The sequence below is a fragment of the Nestor notabilis genome, unplaced genomic scaffold, assembly GCF_000696875.1.
Source record: "Nestor notabilis isolate BGI_N333 unplaced genomic scaffold, ASM69687v1 scaffold12028, whole genome shotgun sequence".
Classification (NCBI taxonomy): domain Eukaryota; kingdom Metazoa; phylum Chordata; class Aves; order Psittaciformes; family Psittacidae; genus Nestor; species Nestor notabilis.
Window position 1 is genome coordinate 1 of NW_009938938.1, and position 12807 is coordinate 12807.

Sequence of the window (12807 nt, forward strand, 5' to 3'; positions counted from 1 at the left end):
TATATATATATATATGAGCCTCATAATCACCATGTAGGAGAGCACAGATTGATTAACACTTAATTATCAGCTCTTCCAAGCACCAGGTTGAATCCAGGAGTCCTCCTGCCTAGCTGTGTTTCTAAACGTTCATTAACTCAGAGATGAGAGATCATTACAGAGCCACCAGCATCCCCAGGAGATACGGAATTTGCAGGTACTGCCCCCATGTATCCCGCTGGATATTTGCCCACCAGACCCAGACATGGGTAAAGCAGTGGAAGCATGGCACTGGGTGCCCACCTTCCTCCTTATACCTACAGGCAATGCACAGATGGGAGCACACAATCATGCAAAGCAGACAGCATTGCAATACAAGCATGGGGACTCCACTTCTGACATGTCCAGAAGGGGGAGAAAGCACATTAGGGAGATGTTATGTCTTAGTGCAATTAGCCCCTCTAAAACGGGGTTGGGGTTTTTTTTGCATCCTGGATATTACAGCTTCCCAACACCTTTATCACACTATTTCCCGTTAATATAATGTAATTCTCACTGAATCACAACTCAGGCATTAATGGCAACAGCCACCAGCAGCAATGCCCAGCTCCTCTGAAAATAAGAGGAGGGTCTCAGTTCCTCCAGATTCCTACCTCTGGCTGCTGCCAGGAAGGACAACAGTTTCCTACAGAGGACAACAGGACAACAGCAGAGGAAGGGAAAGAAACAAAAGGGCAAGTGAAAGGGGGAGAGGGGAGAAGCACCAGTGGGGAAAAGAAAAAGTGTTTGACCTGGCAACTTGCTTTAAACCTTGATAAGCCAAGCCGAGCTCTCCATCTTCATTGAGATACCCCCAGTCCTCAGTCATGCTAGAAATAAAGGACAGAGAAAGGAAACAAGAGGACAAAGAAAGACAAAAGGTCAATTGCAACAGAAGGGGAAAAGGTGCAGAACCCTTATTAATTTAGTTTTGTTTTTAAAGCACACTTTCATTACACTGTATTTCCTTTTCCACCCTGCTGAAGGAGAACCATGCCCTGGCTGTGCCCCATAAGACACCCCTGGCTAGGGGAGCTTCTCCTTCCTCCCCAGCTATAAAACATGTCCTTCTGCATTCCCTTCATTCCTGACCCACTACAGTTAACATAGGAACCCAACATTGTTTGGGTTGGAAGGGATCATTACAGATCACCCAGTTCAGCCTCCTAGCATCTCATCATTCCCGAGATGTTAATGTTTTTAACAAAAAGCCCAACTCCTGGAGGTCAGAGCCTGAGTTTTTCTTTCTGTATAGCTAAACTGTTTCCCATATGACTGCAAAGAAAATCTGGGAAGCCCACATCACACCAGCTAGCTCAAATCCTTGTGAAAACCTTATGCTTTAAAACCAGGGAGGAGGATACAAGGACTGTGAGGGATAAATGAGAGAGCAGAAGTCAGCACAAGGGGTAAGGAATTGCTGCCCAAACACAGACAGGGTGAAATGAAAGGCACAGAATGAACCTCAGCAGCTCCCAACAGGCTTCCTTGCTTCTCCCTGCCCAAAAATTAAAGCAGGATCAGCCTGCAAGCGATTCCAACCCACACTGCAAATACAGCCCAACCCCATATTTTACTGCATACTGATCACTTGGAACAGCTTACTCCTCTTCCAGACCTTCTATCCTCTGGCACATCTCACTAATAAGACATATTAAAGATGAGTTTCTCAATTTCCTTCCTTCTGCAGCAACTTGCACTGGTCTAAATAATACCTGCACTGGTCTTCCTACTAAATAAATTCTGTTCCTTCTACTTCAGCAGCATCAATCATCAAGTCAAAACTATCAGAGCAACCTCAGGTCCAAACACCCTTTGGATGTTTGTTTCCTTATACCTTAGATACAAGGATCTTTAGATCAAATCTCTCCTATATCCACCCAGGCAGAAAAATGCCTCATGTTTCATCTCACTTTAATACTAAAAATTTCTTCTTAACAGTTGAGGTTTTGTTGAGTTTTGTTGTGGGTTTTTTTGTTTGTTTGGTTTTTGGTTTTTTTTTTTAAGTTCTAAAAGGCAGGAAACTCATTCATCTTTTTTAATGAGGTGTTGAACACACGACAAATGAGTGATGTAAGCTGGTCAACCTGACCAGGAACACTTGCTACAGTCAGATTTTACTTGGCTTTGATGTCGATTCAGAAACAGTTTTTCTTTCTGGAAATAATAAAGAAAAGAGATGACAACCAAAAAAAAGAAATTATTTAATGTAGCATTAAGCTTTCAGACCAAGAACAAAAGAACCAAGTCAACATGCATCTCCTGTTTTGAAAAGAGGTGTAGCAGATGCCATTCTCTGTCAAACAAAGCTCTGCATATTTAAGTGGAAAAGAACAACACAAAACTTTCTACACAGCAGATTTTCACAACAGGAAAGCAGTGAGAAACATGGTGCTGGAGCACCGCCACGAAAGGACTCAAGAGGTGTCTCACCACTGCAGACAGCTTGTACATCCCTTCTATTCTGGTGTATTAGCATGGCATTTCTCAAAACTAGCAAATATTTCAAGCATTAACATTTGGAAAATTCATCATGAATTTAAATTGAAATCTACTTTTCACCCCATACATAGCAGGTTTCCAAAAGGGTCCATTGGCTGATTGATACAGGAAGGTTTATTGGTCTGATTTGGACTTACATGTTAGTAAGGATTTTGTTGTGTTCAGATAATCTTAACAGAACATGTGCTTTGGCACTGAAACCCAAGAAAAAGCCCAGGAAGGATCCTCACTATTTATTCATGTCAGTAATATGGGAAATCTCACACAATAAGCAGCGTTTTTAAGAGATGCATCTTCCTCGATCAGGAGGAAAATAGCTCTCCTGCTTCTTTTAATCATCTTTGTTGTGGTAAATGAGGAAAGCAGCTCGATGGGGTGCCATTAGACTAAGATAAAACTGCCTTGGGAAATCAGCATTCAGTCCATGTCCATCAACACAGCACTGACTCAGAAATCATTGAGATCCCCTTCCCCAGAAGGTCATACTGACCAATACATTAAAAGTCAACAGGGCTCCTTTCAAGCTAATTAGAGTAATCTGTATATGCTAAAATAATTTTGTAAAACGCTGGGTAAATCCATCCTTTTCAGAAATCAGGCTGAAAGGAGTTGAAAGGACATGATTTACAAAGCCTCATTTCTCTTTTATCTCCTTATCTCGTAGGTTCGGGCCTGAGAGTGCAGCTGGTGACCTGCAGTTGGCAAACTGCCTTCATGAAGGGAGACAAATTCCTGCCCAATCACCTCCCTCTCCTCCTCCATGTAGCCTTGTGCAAGCTTAAGCAAGGCTTAAAGGAGGTGCACATACACCCAACCCCAGAGATGTTATTTTATCATCTTCAGATCATTATCATCTCTTAATAAAGAAGAAAGGATATTTCATTTCCAAACACAGATGTGCTTTTTTTTTTTTTTTAATTAAGTGGAAAGCTAATGCACATCACAAATTAGATACAGGACAGAGTGGGGGGAAGCAGTGATAAAAAGAGACACGTTGGAGAGTGGTAAGCAGAGATATGAACCCTTTCCCATGGGATAGCCTCTTCCAGCTGCAAAAGCATCCTCCACGTGAAGCCCTTGACTTTGCACTGCAGCCGCAGGTGGGAGTTACCCAGAAGAAACAAAAAAACCATATACTCTGCAGAAATCACTTGGAAGTTGTCATAGAAGTTAATTTCAAAGACTAAGCCTCATCTGCTTTGAGCTGCCAGGTTATTATCTCTAACATCATCACCTGGTCTTTTGTTGGCTCTAACTTTCCACCAAGATCAAAACAGGCTTGAAAGAAAGATCTCAAGAACTGAAACAGAGAACAAAAAGCCTACTTAGCTTTACATTTGTTACTGAAGCAGAAAATTAGCTGGAAACTAACTTGACGCTTTACCCTTTAGCAGTTTAAAGTCAGGGGAAAAAAAAAAGAGGTAAAAAAATAAAAAATGCTGAGCTCACCGCATTTATAAGGGGCTGTTTTTAACTCAAACCTCCCCTTGACCTGGCATCGAACAGCTTTCCCCTGAGAGCAGCATGGAGAAGGAACTGCTGCATGGGCAGGGTTAGCGGCACCTGGCAATTTTTCCTGTTTTCCTCCTGAAGTACTTAAAACTCCTGGATTATATAGTCACAGAGTGAATAAACGGTCTATCTCCTACCAAGGTAAAGCCATGCTCCATCCCCAGGCTAAATAGCTAAGACATGATGACTTCAAGTTAGGAGTGGACCATGGCTTTACCACATCAGTCAGACTGGATCAGTGGAAGAGCATCCACGTCAGTTAGAAACTGCCCTCAAAATGAGAGGGATTGGGGTAAAGAGAAACAGAAACGCTTCTTGCAGCGCAGGTGGGAGAAAAAGTGGCTCTTGCTTATTAGTCCCACTTGAGAATTGCAATCCCAGCAGGAAAACTTTCCATTAAAATATCTACTGATCAAGATTAGAAAGAGAAAACAGTTTTATTTCTCATGCTGACACACTTGAGTCTAGAGTACGAATGTGAATTTGTGCTGGAAGAGATATAATTTATATCCATGAACACAATAATCCACGCTCCCAGAGCTTTTGTTTTCATCTATCTTATTGCCATTGACTCCAGCCTACAGTTTAAAAATCAACTTGATATACAAACAAATGCACAGGGAACCATATAACTGGAAAGCTGGTGGTGATTAATCAGCCACCGGATAAATCACTGCAGAAATCAGGGTGATACACACAAGCTACTGCTACTCTGTTACATGAGCCAAGCTCCAGACAACCTTCATATGAGAGCTAGACAAGAGAGATAATAAGAAACTGAGCCTGGAGACAGAAGACTTCCCCTCCCCAATCTTAAGAGGCCAAAAAATCACCAAGGCCTGATCACATGAACTTCTTAAATTGCATCTCACCTGTGCAATTGCAAGGAAAGAGATTTGTGCTCTTGTGGAAAATTAGATCATTGCAGCATTTCTGATGATTTACATGCTTGATTCAATCCTCCCTGCAGAAGTTAAGTCTGGATACCAGAGCAGCCAAAGAATCATAGATTCATACAACGGTTTGTGTTGGAAGGGGCCTTAGAGACCATCTAGTTCCAAGGACCAAAGTCTCCTGGCAGGCTGAGTGAAAGCAGACAACACGTACTCCAGAATGGCCAAATATCGATGACTGCTGGGGGGCACTGATACAGCCTGGTCAGGCACATGCTCTACAAAAGCAGCAACTCTTACTTTGGCTCAAACTCCTTCACCAACACCTGAACACAAACTAACCATCCCTACACATGGCATACTGGAAAATTCAGTTTAGGGAGTAATGAAAGCTGTGCCTCAGAATGGGATTTCACATCCCATACCAGAGCCTACATCTCCAGGAGAAAGTTGGAAGGAAATCAAGAGAAAATCCACAGAATACATTAAGTGACTAAAAAACATACCTTGCAGTAGAAACACACCAAGCCCCATTGATTTACTGACAAACAGGTGATGTTTAAATCAACCTCATCACTTTTGCTGCAGGAGGTGCAGAAATTTCATCAGGAACTTCACTTCAGGAAAATTAATGTGCAGTGGCAACAAACTGGGAAAAAAACCCCAAACCCTGGTCCTGATGCCTAGGTGAGAAACCCTTGTCACAAGAGTCCTGGACCCCAACAATCCCCACTCCTGCAGGCCCCCAGCCCAAAGTGAAAGGTGGCAGAACTAGTGTGGGCAGAGCCTTACTCCAGCCATCAGGGTTTCAAGGTATGTTTAAATGCAATGCAGCAAGCCCATCTCTGTACTCATACACTACATCTCCACAGGTTCTCCCAGGACTTTCACAGTAGTAAAATAGATGCGAATTCAGTAAATCCAGCCCATGCTGTTGAATGAATTTTAAGGGACATACAGCACAGACACTATAACCAAAATTGACTGCACAGCTATATAAAATCTTACTCATGGAATGGTTTGGGTTGGAAGGGACCTTAAAGCTCCTCCAGCTCCAACCCCTGCCACGGGCAGGGACACCTTCCACTAGAGCAGGTTGCTCCAAGCCCCTGTGTCCAACCTGGCCTTGAACACTGCCAGGGATGGGGCAGCCACAGCTTCTCTGGGCACCCTGTGCCAGCACCTCAGCACCCTCACAGGGAAAAGCTTCTGCCTCAGAGCTCATCTCAATTTGCCTTCTGCCAGGTTAAGGCCATTCCCCCTTGTGCTGCCCCTACAATGTACATACAGCTTAATATACATTGATTTTTTGCACGTGAAGCGAGGCACATGGATTTCCCACTGCACTGCTTTGGCCATCCAGTCCTGAAAGCATTAAGCAACTCTTCACAATTTTTCACATTACTTCAGAGATGGTGTGCCTTTGCTCATATTCATACAGGTATGAATAAAATCCTAATTAAGTCCAGGATTTCCTAGCCTGCAATGCTAACAAACTTCTGCAACCAGTTTACAAAATGGCACAGTGTACTGTGTTATTAAAAGCCACTCATTTGACTTGCAATGGTTTGGTCTTCTGACTAAATTGCTGAATGCAAATTATTTAGGAAAAAAAGCCTCAAACACCTGTATTTGCAAAGAGAAAAGATGATGAACATTCAAGTTCCTTGCAGTAAAATAAATTTACTTTATATATTATCTTGCTTTCCAATCCATGTAATTTTGTCGTCTTGCAAGACAGTACTTTTTTGTTTGCTGTCCTGAATAGCTGCAAGGACTCCCTGAATGCTTTGCAATATAGGCCCACGGTTACTGAAAGGATAGACACATGTTCACAATAATAACCCTTGCTATGGTTAAAACCTGTAATCAAACAAAAGCTCCCAACTCTCAGTTTAGATTCAAGCAAATCAATAACGTGGGTGTTACCAGAGAACACAGCATACGTTCATTACCTCAGTTCACCATTGCAGGCTTTTCATAGAATTACAGAAGGGTTTGGGTTTGAAGGGACCTTAAAGATCATCTTTAAGATTATTTAAAGACATCATTTGCCTCTGGAAAACAAGAGGGGAAGCGTGCTGTCTTCCAAGCCCAGTATGAGCTTGAAGGGCCGCACACCCAAGAGCGTGAGCAGCAGGTCAGGGAGGGGATCCTGCCCCTCTGCTGTGCTCTGGGGAGACCCCCCCTGCAGCCCTGGTCCAGCTCTGGGGAACAGCACAAGAGGGATGTGGAGCTGCTGGAGCGAGGCCAGAGGAGGCCCCGGAGCTGCTGCGAGGGCTGGAGCAGCTCTGCTCTGGAGCCAGGCTGAGAGAGCTGGGCTGGGGCAGCTGGAGAAGAGAAGGCTCCTGAAGGGGACACCTTAGAGCAGCTCCAGTGCCTAAAGGGGCTCCAGGAAACCTGGAGAGGGGCTTTGGACAAGGGATGGAGGGACAGGACAAGGGCAATGGCTTGAACCTGCCAGAGGGGAGACTGAGATGAGCTCTGAGGCAGAAGCTCTTCCCTGGGAGGGTGCTGAGGCGCTGGCACAGGGTGCCCAGAGAAGCTGTGGCTGCCCCATCCCTGGCAGTGTTCAAGGCCAGGTTGGACACAGGGGCTTGGAGCAACCTGTTCTAGTGGAAGGTGTCCCTGCCTGTGGCAGGGGTTGGGACTGGATGAGCTTTAAGGTCCCTTCCAACCCAAATCAGTCTGTGAACCTGTGATTCTATGAAGTAACTCTTTAATATACCCCAAAACCTAGTCTTCTGCTATTTATGTACTGGAAGAAAACTCAAAACCCAGTTCTGCTCACTTCCATGTTGGCTTTTCTGCCTGACCAGTATCTCTCTTCCTTTGGGGATACGCTGCCTCAATGACTTGGGCTCCTCACCGATTACAAGACGTGTGTGTCCAGTCCTTTATGCCCCATCCTTGACCCAAGATGCAGAACACAATCCAGAAGCTCATAACTCCCTAAAACACAGTGTTAATTTTGGTCTGGATCCCACCTCTCATATTTTGGTCGTTTGGTCAGCCCCTCCTGCTGCTGCAAAGTGGTCCACACTTACCGGTTCGTCTCACACATCCCCTGGTAGGCTTCAATCATGTCCTCCTGATCAATGTGCTTATCACTGTTCGGCCATCTGGCATCGCTGGTGATGCTCTCCTAAATTCAACATGCAAAACACAGCAGCATGACATCCTGCACATCTCTTCATGTATTGCAAAGTTCCCAATACTGAAACTTCCCTAGGGCCTCCATCAGACTAGAAAGTTTCTATGAATTCACATACATGCAAACAGACAGCAGCAGAGATTAGGAGATGGAAACAGGATGCAGTGAACCTGGGAGGGAGATAAGAGGGGTGGTGTGGACTGAAATACAAAACATAGCAAAACCTCAAGGAATACCAAGGCAGTGAATTAAAAAGCCCAAGTGAGGGTGTTCCAAAAATGTACTCTTCCATCGGAACAGGCTCTGAACAAAAAGTCTTCAAATGACTGATGAGACAGGCTCCTTTGTTTCCTACACACCAGCAGAAACACATCACAGCTGCACCACATCCCGTGAGCAGAATCTGGTCCAGAAGCTCTTTTTCCCCATCCCATTTCCTTGCAGAATAAGCCAGTTGTCACAAAACGTCACCAGAAGCACCTCAGACCACCACACCTTGGTGCAGGGTTGGAGAAGCTCTTCCTTGGTGTGGGCTCGCCAGACCTCCTCGGGTATGGGGTCAAGCACCTTACAGCAGTACAGACCACTATGGGACATATCCTTGTGGGCTGTCTGAAAAGAAGTCATGGACTGTATCTTATCCATAGGCAGAACATCCTACAACCCTGCAGAACCTACTACAACCTCTCAGCACCATCCTGCCACCTAAAGCCTACACCAAAGCAGAAATGGCATTGCTCAGGCAGTCAGAGAATTTCCTGCAACAGAATAGGAAAAGGAAAAGAAAACCCATTACCCTCTCCATTACCATGTTTTTCCCCGTCTCCTTTTGCTGTGCTGCCTTCATAATCTGTGTCCTCAGGATGAGCACCTCTTCCTTCCTCACTTCCAACTCCTCATTGGCCAGTTTCAGCTGGTTCAATAACAGGTTATAACTGTCCTGAATATCGTTGGATGAGTTGCTTTGGGTTGCTTGGTCTGCAATAGCTTTCCTCAGCTCATTAAGTTCATTCTTCAGCTTCTTGTTCTCCGACTCCAGCTCTTGCCTCTGGAAAATACCACACCATTAACCAGTTTAGATAAACTGTCTTGCAGTGCCTCATCCTTTTCTGAGATACCTCTAAGGTAACTCAGTTACCGATGATCACAGCTGAACGATCAGTTCATGCCAGGATCTGTTTTTTGCTGCCAGGCCAGCCACGTGTGGTTCAGATTTTTGCTGTAACCAGCAGCCTCTTGCTATTTAATAAGAGCACTACAGGGTCACACAGGGGAGACTTTTTATTTGTTGACATTGGTTTTAAACACAAAAGCAAGCCATTAGAAAAGCCAAACACGATTGTTTCTTCTCCACCCCTTTTCCTTCTCAATCTAGAGACAATGACCAGCTCCACAACGTTTAGCTCATCTTTCATATTCATTAGGTAAGCTGGAAGATGTTGATTTACATGACCCTTCATCATGACAGACATCCCGTTAGCTGAGCTAGGGCTGCGTGAATTCCCACTACAGCTTCTTTCCTCACACACTTTGTAATTTCCCTGTCCCGGTGCAGTGTTTGCAGTTGGAGGATTTCTCACCCTGACGTCTTGTCAGCTGCTGGCACTTGACAGGCAGGGGCAATGCTGTACAAGTTCGATGCCAGCAGCTTCTCCTGAATAATGATGAACGAGCGTCACTGTATTTGCAGAGACAACTGAAGGGCTTATTTGCTTTCACATGACAGTAGAAGACAGAAGAATAAAACTCCAGCAGCTAAGACAGCCTTTATTACAGTATCTCACCATGAAGCTTTGTTTGCAGGTGATACCACCACCTCTGGCAGCTCTTTGCCAACACCCAAAACCCACTGGGAGCATCCCAACTGGGTCAAGAGCAGTTCTGCTCCTGTGGATGGGGCAGTCCTTGCTATGGGTCATAGACAGGGAGGGAGCCAGACTGCCGGGGTCCTGCTCACAGCCCAAATCCCAACAACCCACCTTCTCTTTGCACCAGATCTTCCAACACCAAGTGCTGCAGGGTGGCACCCAGAATTGCTCCCTCATGCACCCAGACCTCTTAGATCACACCACAACCCAATGGAATCCATATCCAGCTACCACACAGCAAAACCCAAGACACCTGTAGACAAAGTCTGGTGTTCGACTGATTTGGGGTCGGCTGTTTCCTAGGGACAGATTTCCATCCATGTGGATTCTCTTATGTCTACAATAGCACAAGCTCCTTCCCCACTTAGATCCAGGTGCTTCTCTCTCTCTGTGGCCTTTTGACACTTTCCACACCTTTCTCACACAATCTCTCTTATCTATGGGATATCTGCTTCATTATCAGCTTTGGCTGAGGCGAGCTAATGACTCCAAAAATGGCTGGGGATAGGGGGATGGGACCAATTTATACAATTTATACAATGTGTAGCTAGCACAGCTGTGTAAACCTCGTTTCCATAGGAAACGGGTGTTACAATTATAAATCCTTACAAATTATAAATAGCATGCCTTATCACAGCAGAGGTGTGAACAGAATAGCTGATCTGGCATCTGGACAGCCAGCATACTCTCAGCTGAACCAACATCATCAGTAACAGAGCATATTTAGGTACTTTATACCATCTGTCATTAAAAAAAGAAAACACACATTAAAAAAAAAAAAAAAAAAAAAGAAATGCTTTAGATCTAGAAATTCCTCCACAGCCACATTAATCACAGCTCAGCAGAGGAAGTGTATGAGACAATGGCTTTTCTATAACTGTGTTTTAAAACAAGACTGCGGAAAGTGTGTACGCGGTGGGAAATTGATACCAAACTCAGTTTAACTCTTCTTGCTATGTGGATAAAGCATCAACTCACTTTCCACTCTTTTCTGATCAAGCCCAGAGACAGGTTAAGGGTAAGATGAAAGCAATTACCTGCTTTTCTACACAAATAGCTTCTACGATTTTTGTTATTTGCTGGGTAAACCCCCTGCTTTTCTTTTTCTTTCCCTTCCTCCTCCTCATCTTTCCCTTCTTCTTTCTCTTTTTTATTCTAAAATGGGTCAGCCACACTGCTAACTCCAGGGACTGGTTGTATCAAGCTGTGCTTGGGTTAGAAGCGAAGCCAGGAAGATCAGGAAAGAAAGCAGTAACCAACAACCCTGCTCCAAGAGCTGATGCCCTGGGCTCTGTTCAGAGTTTACATTTAAATTTATTCCCTACTCCTTTCTTGCTGGATTTCATGGAGCAGTAATAAAATATCTATAGACATGGGCAAGACATCCACTGCCCCCTGCCCATACACCCTTCTTCCATCAGCATCAGTGATGGCAGAACAGAAGACACAATCAAATGCTTTGAATGTGGAAAAGGAGATTTTACTTGTGCTGTTTCTTCAGCACAGTCCAGTACTCCTATTTATTTGACAAATTATACAGTCAGAATATCCCAAACTTGCACTCACACTTGTCCCAACAAGTAGAGCATTATGTGAAAGGGGTACCCAAGCACTAACAGTGATGGGAACAGCTCCAGTCTTTAGGGAGGGGCTTTTATAGCAGTGCAGGATGAAGTAGGAGCCTGTGTAAAGCAGAGGTTAGCACTGTCATGGCAGGAATTTTCCCTCTCTTCTAGTTCTGGTACTCAATGGGAAAAGAAAATAAAGTCCTCCAGAAGCTTATTTCATGATGAGCTTCCAAGTCTACAGGATGAAGCAAACATTGCAGCTACGCGAAGAGCGAGAAGGTCTTCAGCTATGCATTGTGCCCCTGCTAGGAACAAAGAGTCAGGGCAAGGTGCTTTCATTCCGACTCCTATTTTCCCAGCCTGAAGAAAAAAACAAGCCAGAAAACACATTTTTTCCCTGGGGAACTTTCTGTTGTATAGGTGTTATTCAGGGACATATCTCCCACCAGGGAGACGTTTCACATCTCTCCAGCCCTGCATCATGGCTAACCAAATACTTGGTGGGCACACTTTGGGACAACGTCTACTGAAAATTGTATTTATCCATTGCAAAGCATTCAGAATTTATGCCTTCTGTAAATATATCTCTGTTAGACCAAGTGTCTTATATTTCTTTGCAGTGTTACAAAAAGAAACAAGCTAGATGACAGTATACATGTATGAAGTAGCAAACCATGTGCTGGTTGCAAAAACCAAGCCCTCAAGGACATCCACTAACGCCTACACCTTATATTGTCACACTCAAGGGGCTGTACATGTCAAAAATATCTTGGATGGGACCCAAAAGTGAACAGAAACAGTGAAGACTCAGGTCAAAGTGCCAAACAAGACCAAGAAACATCCCCAACTCCCTCCAAAACTGACTCATCATCCTTAACTATATTTAAAAAAAAAAAAATTCCCCTGCAGAGCCTGTCCTAGAACATAAATACAGAGTTTTCTCTCAGTTTTCTGGGGATGAGAGGACTTAAGAATTGGCCTAACAGTCAGGATCAGTATTTGGGTACAGCTAGAGAAGGAGCACACAAGCCACACAAGGAGCCTACTAGGTTTCAGTCACTCTGTATGTTGTAGGGAGAAAATAACTGATGCAGAACTGTAAGTATTTAGAACTTGGGGACAAGATAAATTGTAGAGTAGGGCAATAACTGGGAAGACTAGATTGAGATAAGCTCTTAAGGCAGAAGCTCTTCCCTGTGAGGGTGCTGAGACGCTGGCCCAGGGTGCCCAGAGAAGCTGTGGCTGCCCCATCCCTGGCAGTGTTCAAGGCCAGGTTGGACACAGGGGCTTGG

At 44.4% G+C, this 12807-nt stretch overlaps 1 protein-coding gene across 1 annotated transcript in view; it reads right to left on the reverse strand.

Moving 5' to 3' along the window:
- Positions 1-158: 158 nt before the first annotated feature.
- LOC104409680 (unconventional myosin-Vb-like) overlaps positions 159-12807 on the reverse strand; it is a gene marked incomplete at both ends in the record, with an annotated part of 107367 nt that continues 94718 nt past the window's right edge. The window contains 5 exon segments of the mRNA XM_010019617.1: positions 159-296; positions 771-848; positions 7973-8067; positions 8416-8421; positions 8888-9127. Of these exon segments, the coding sequence (XP_010017919.1) occupies positions 159-296; positions 771-848; positions 7973-8067; positions 8416-8421; positions 8888-9127 (557 nt within the window).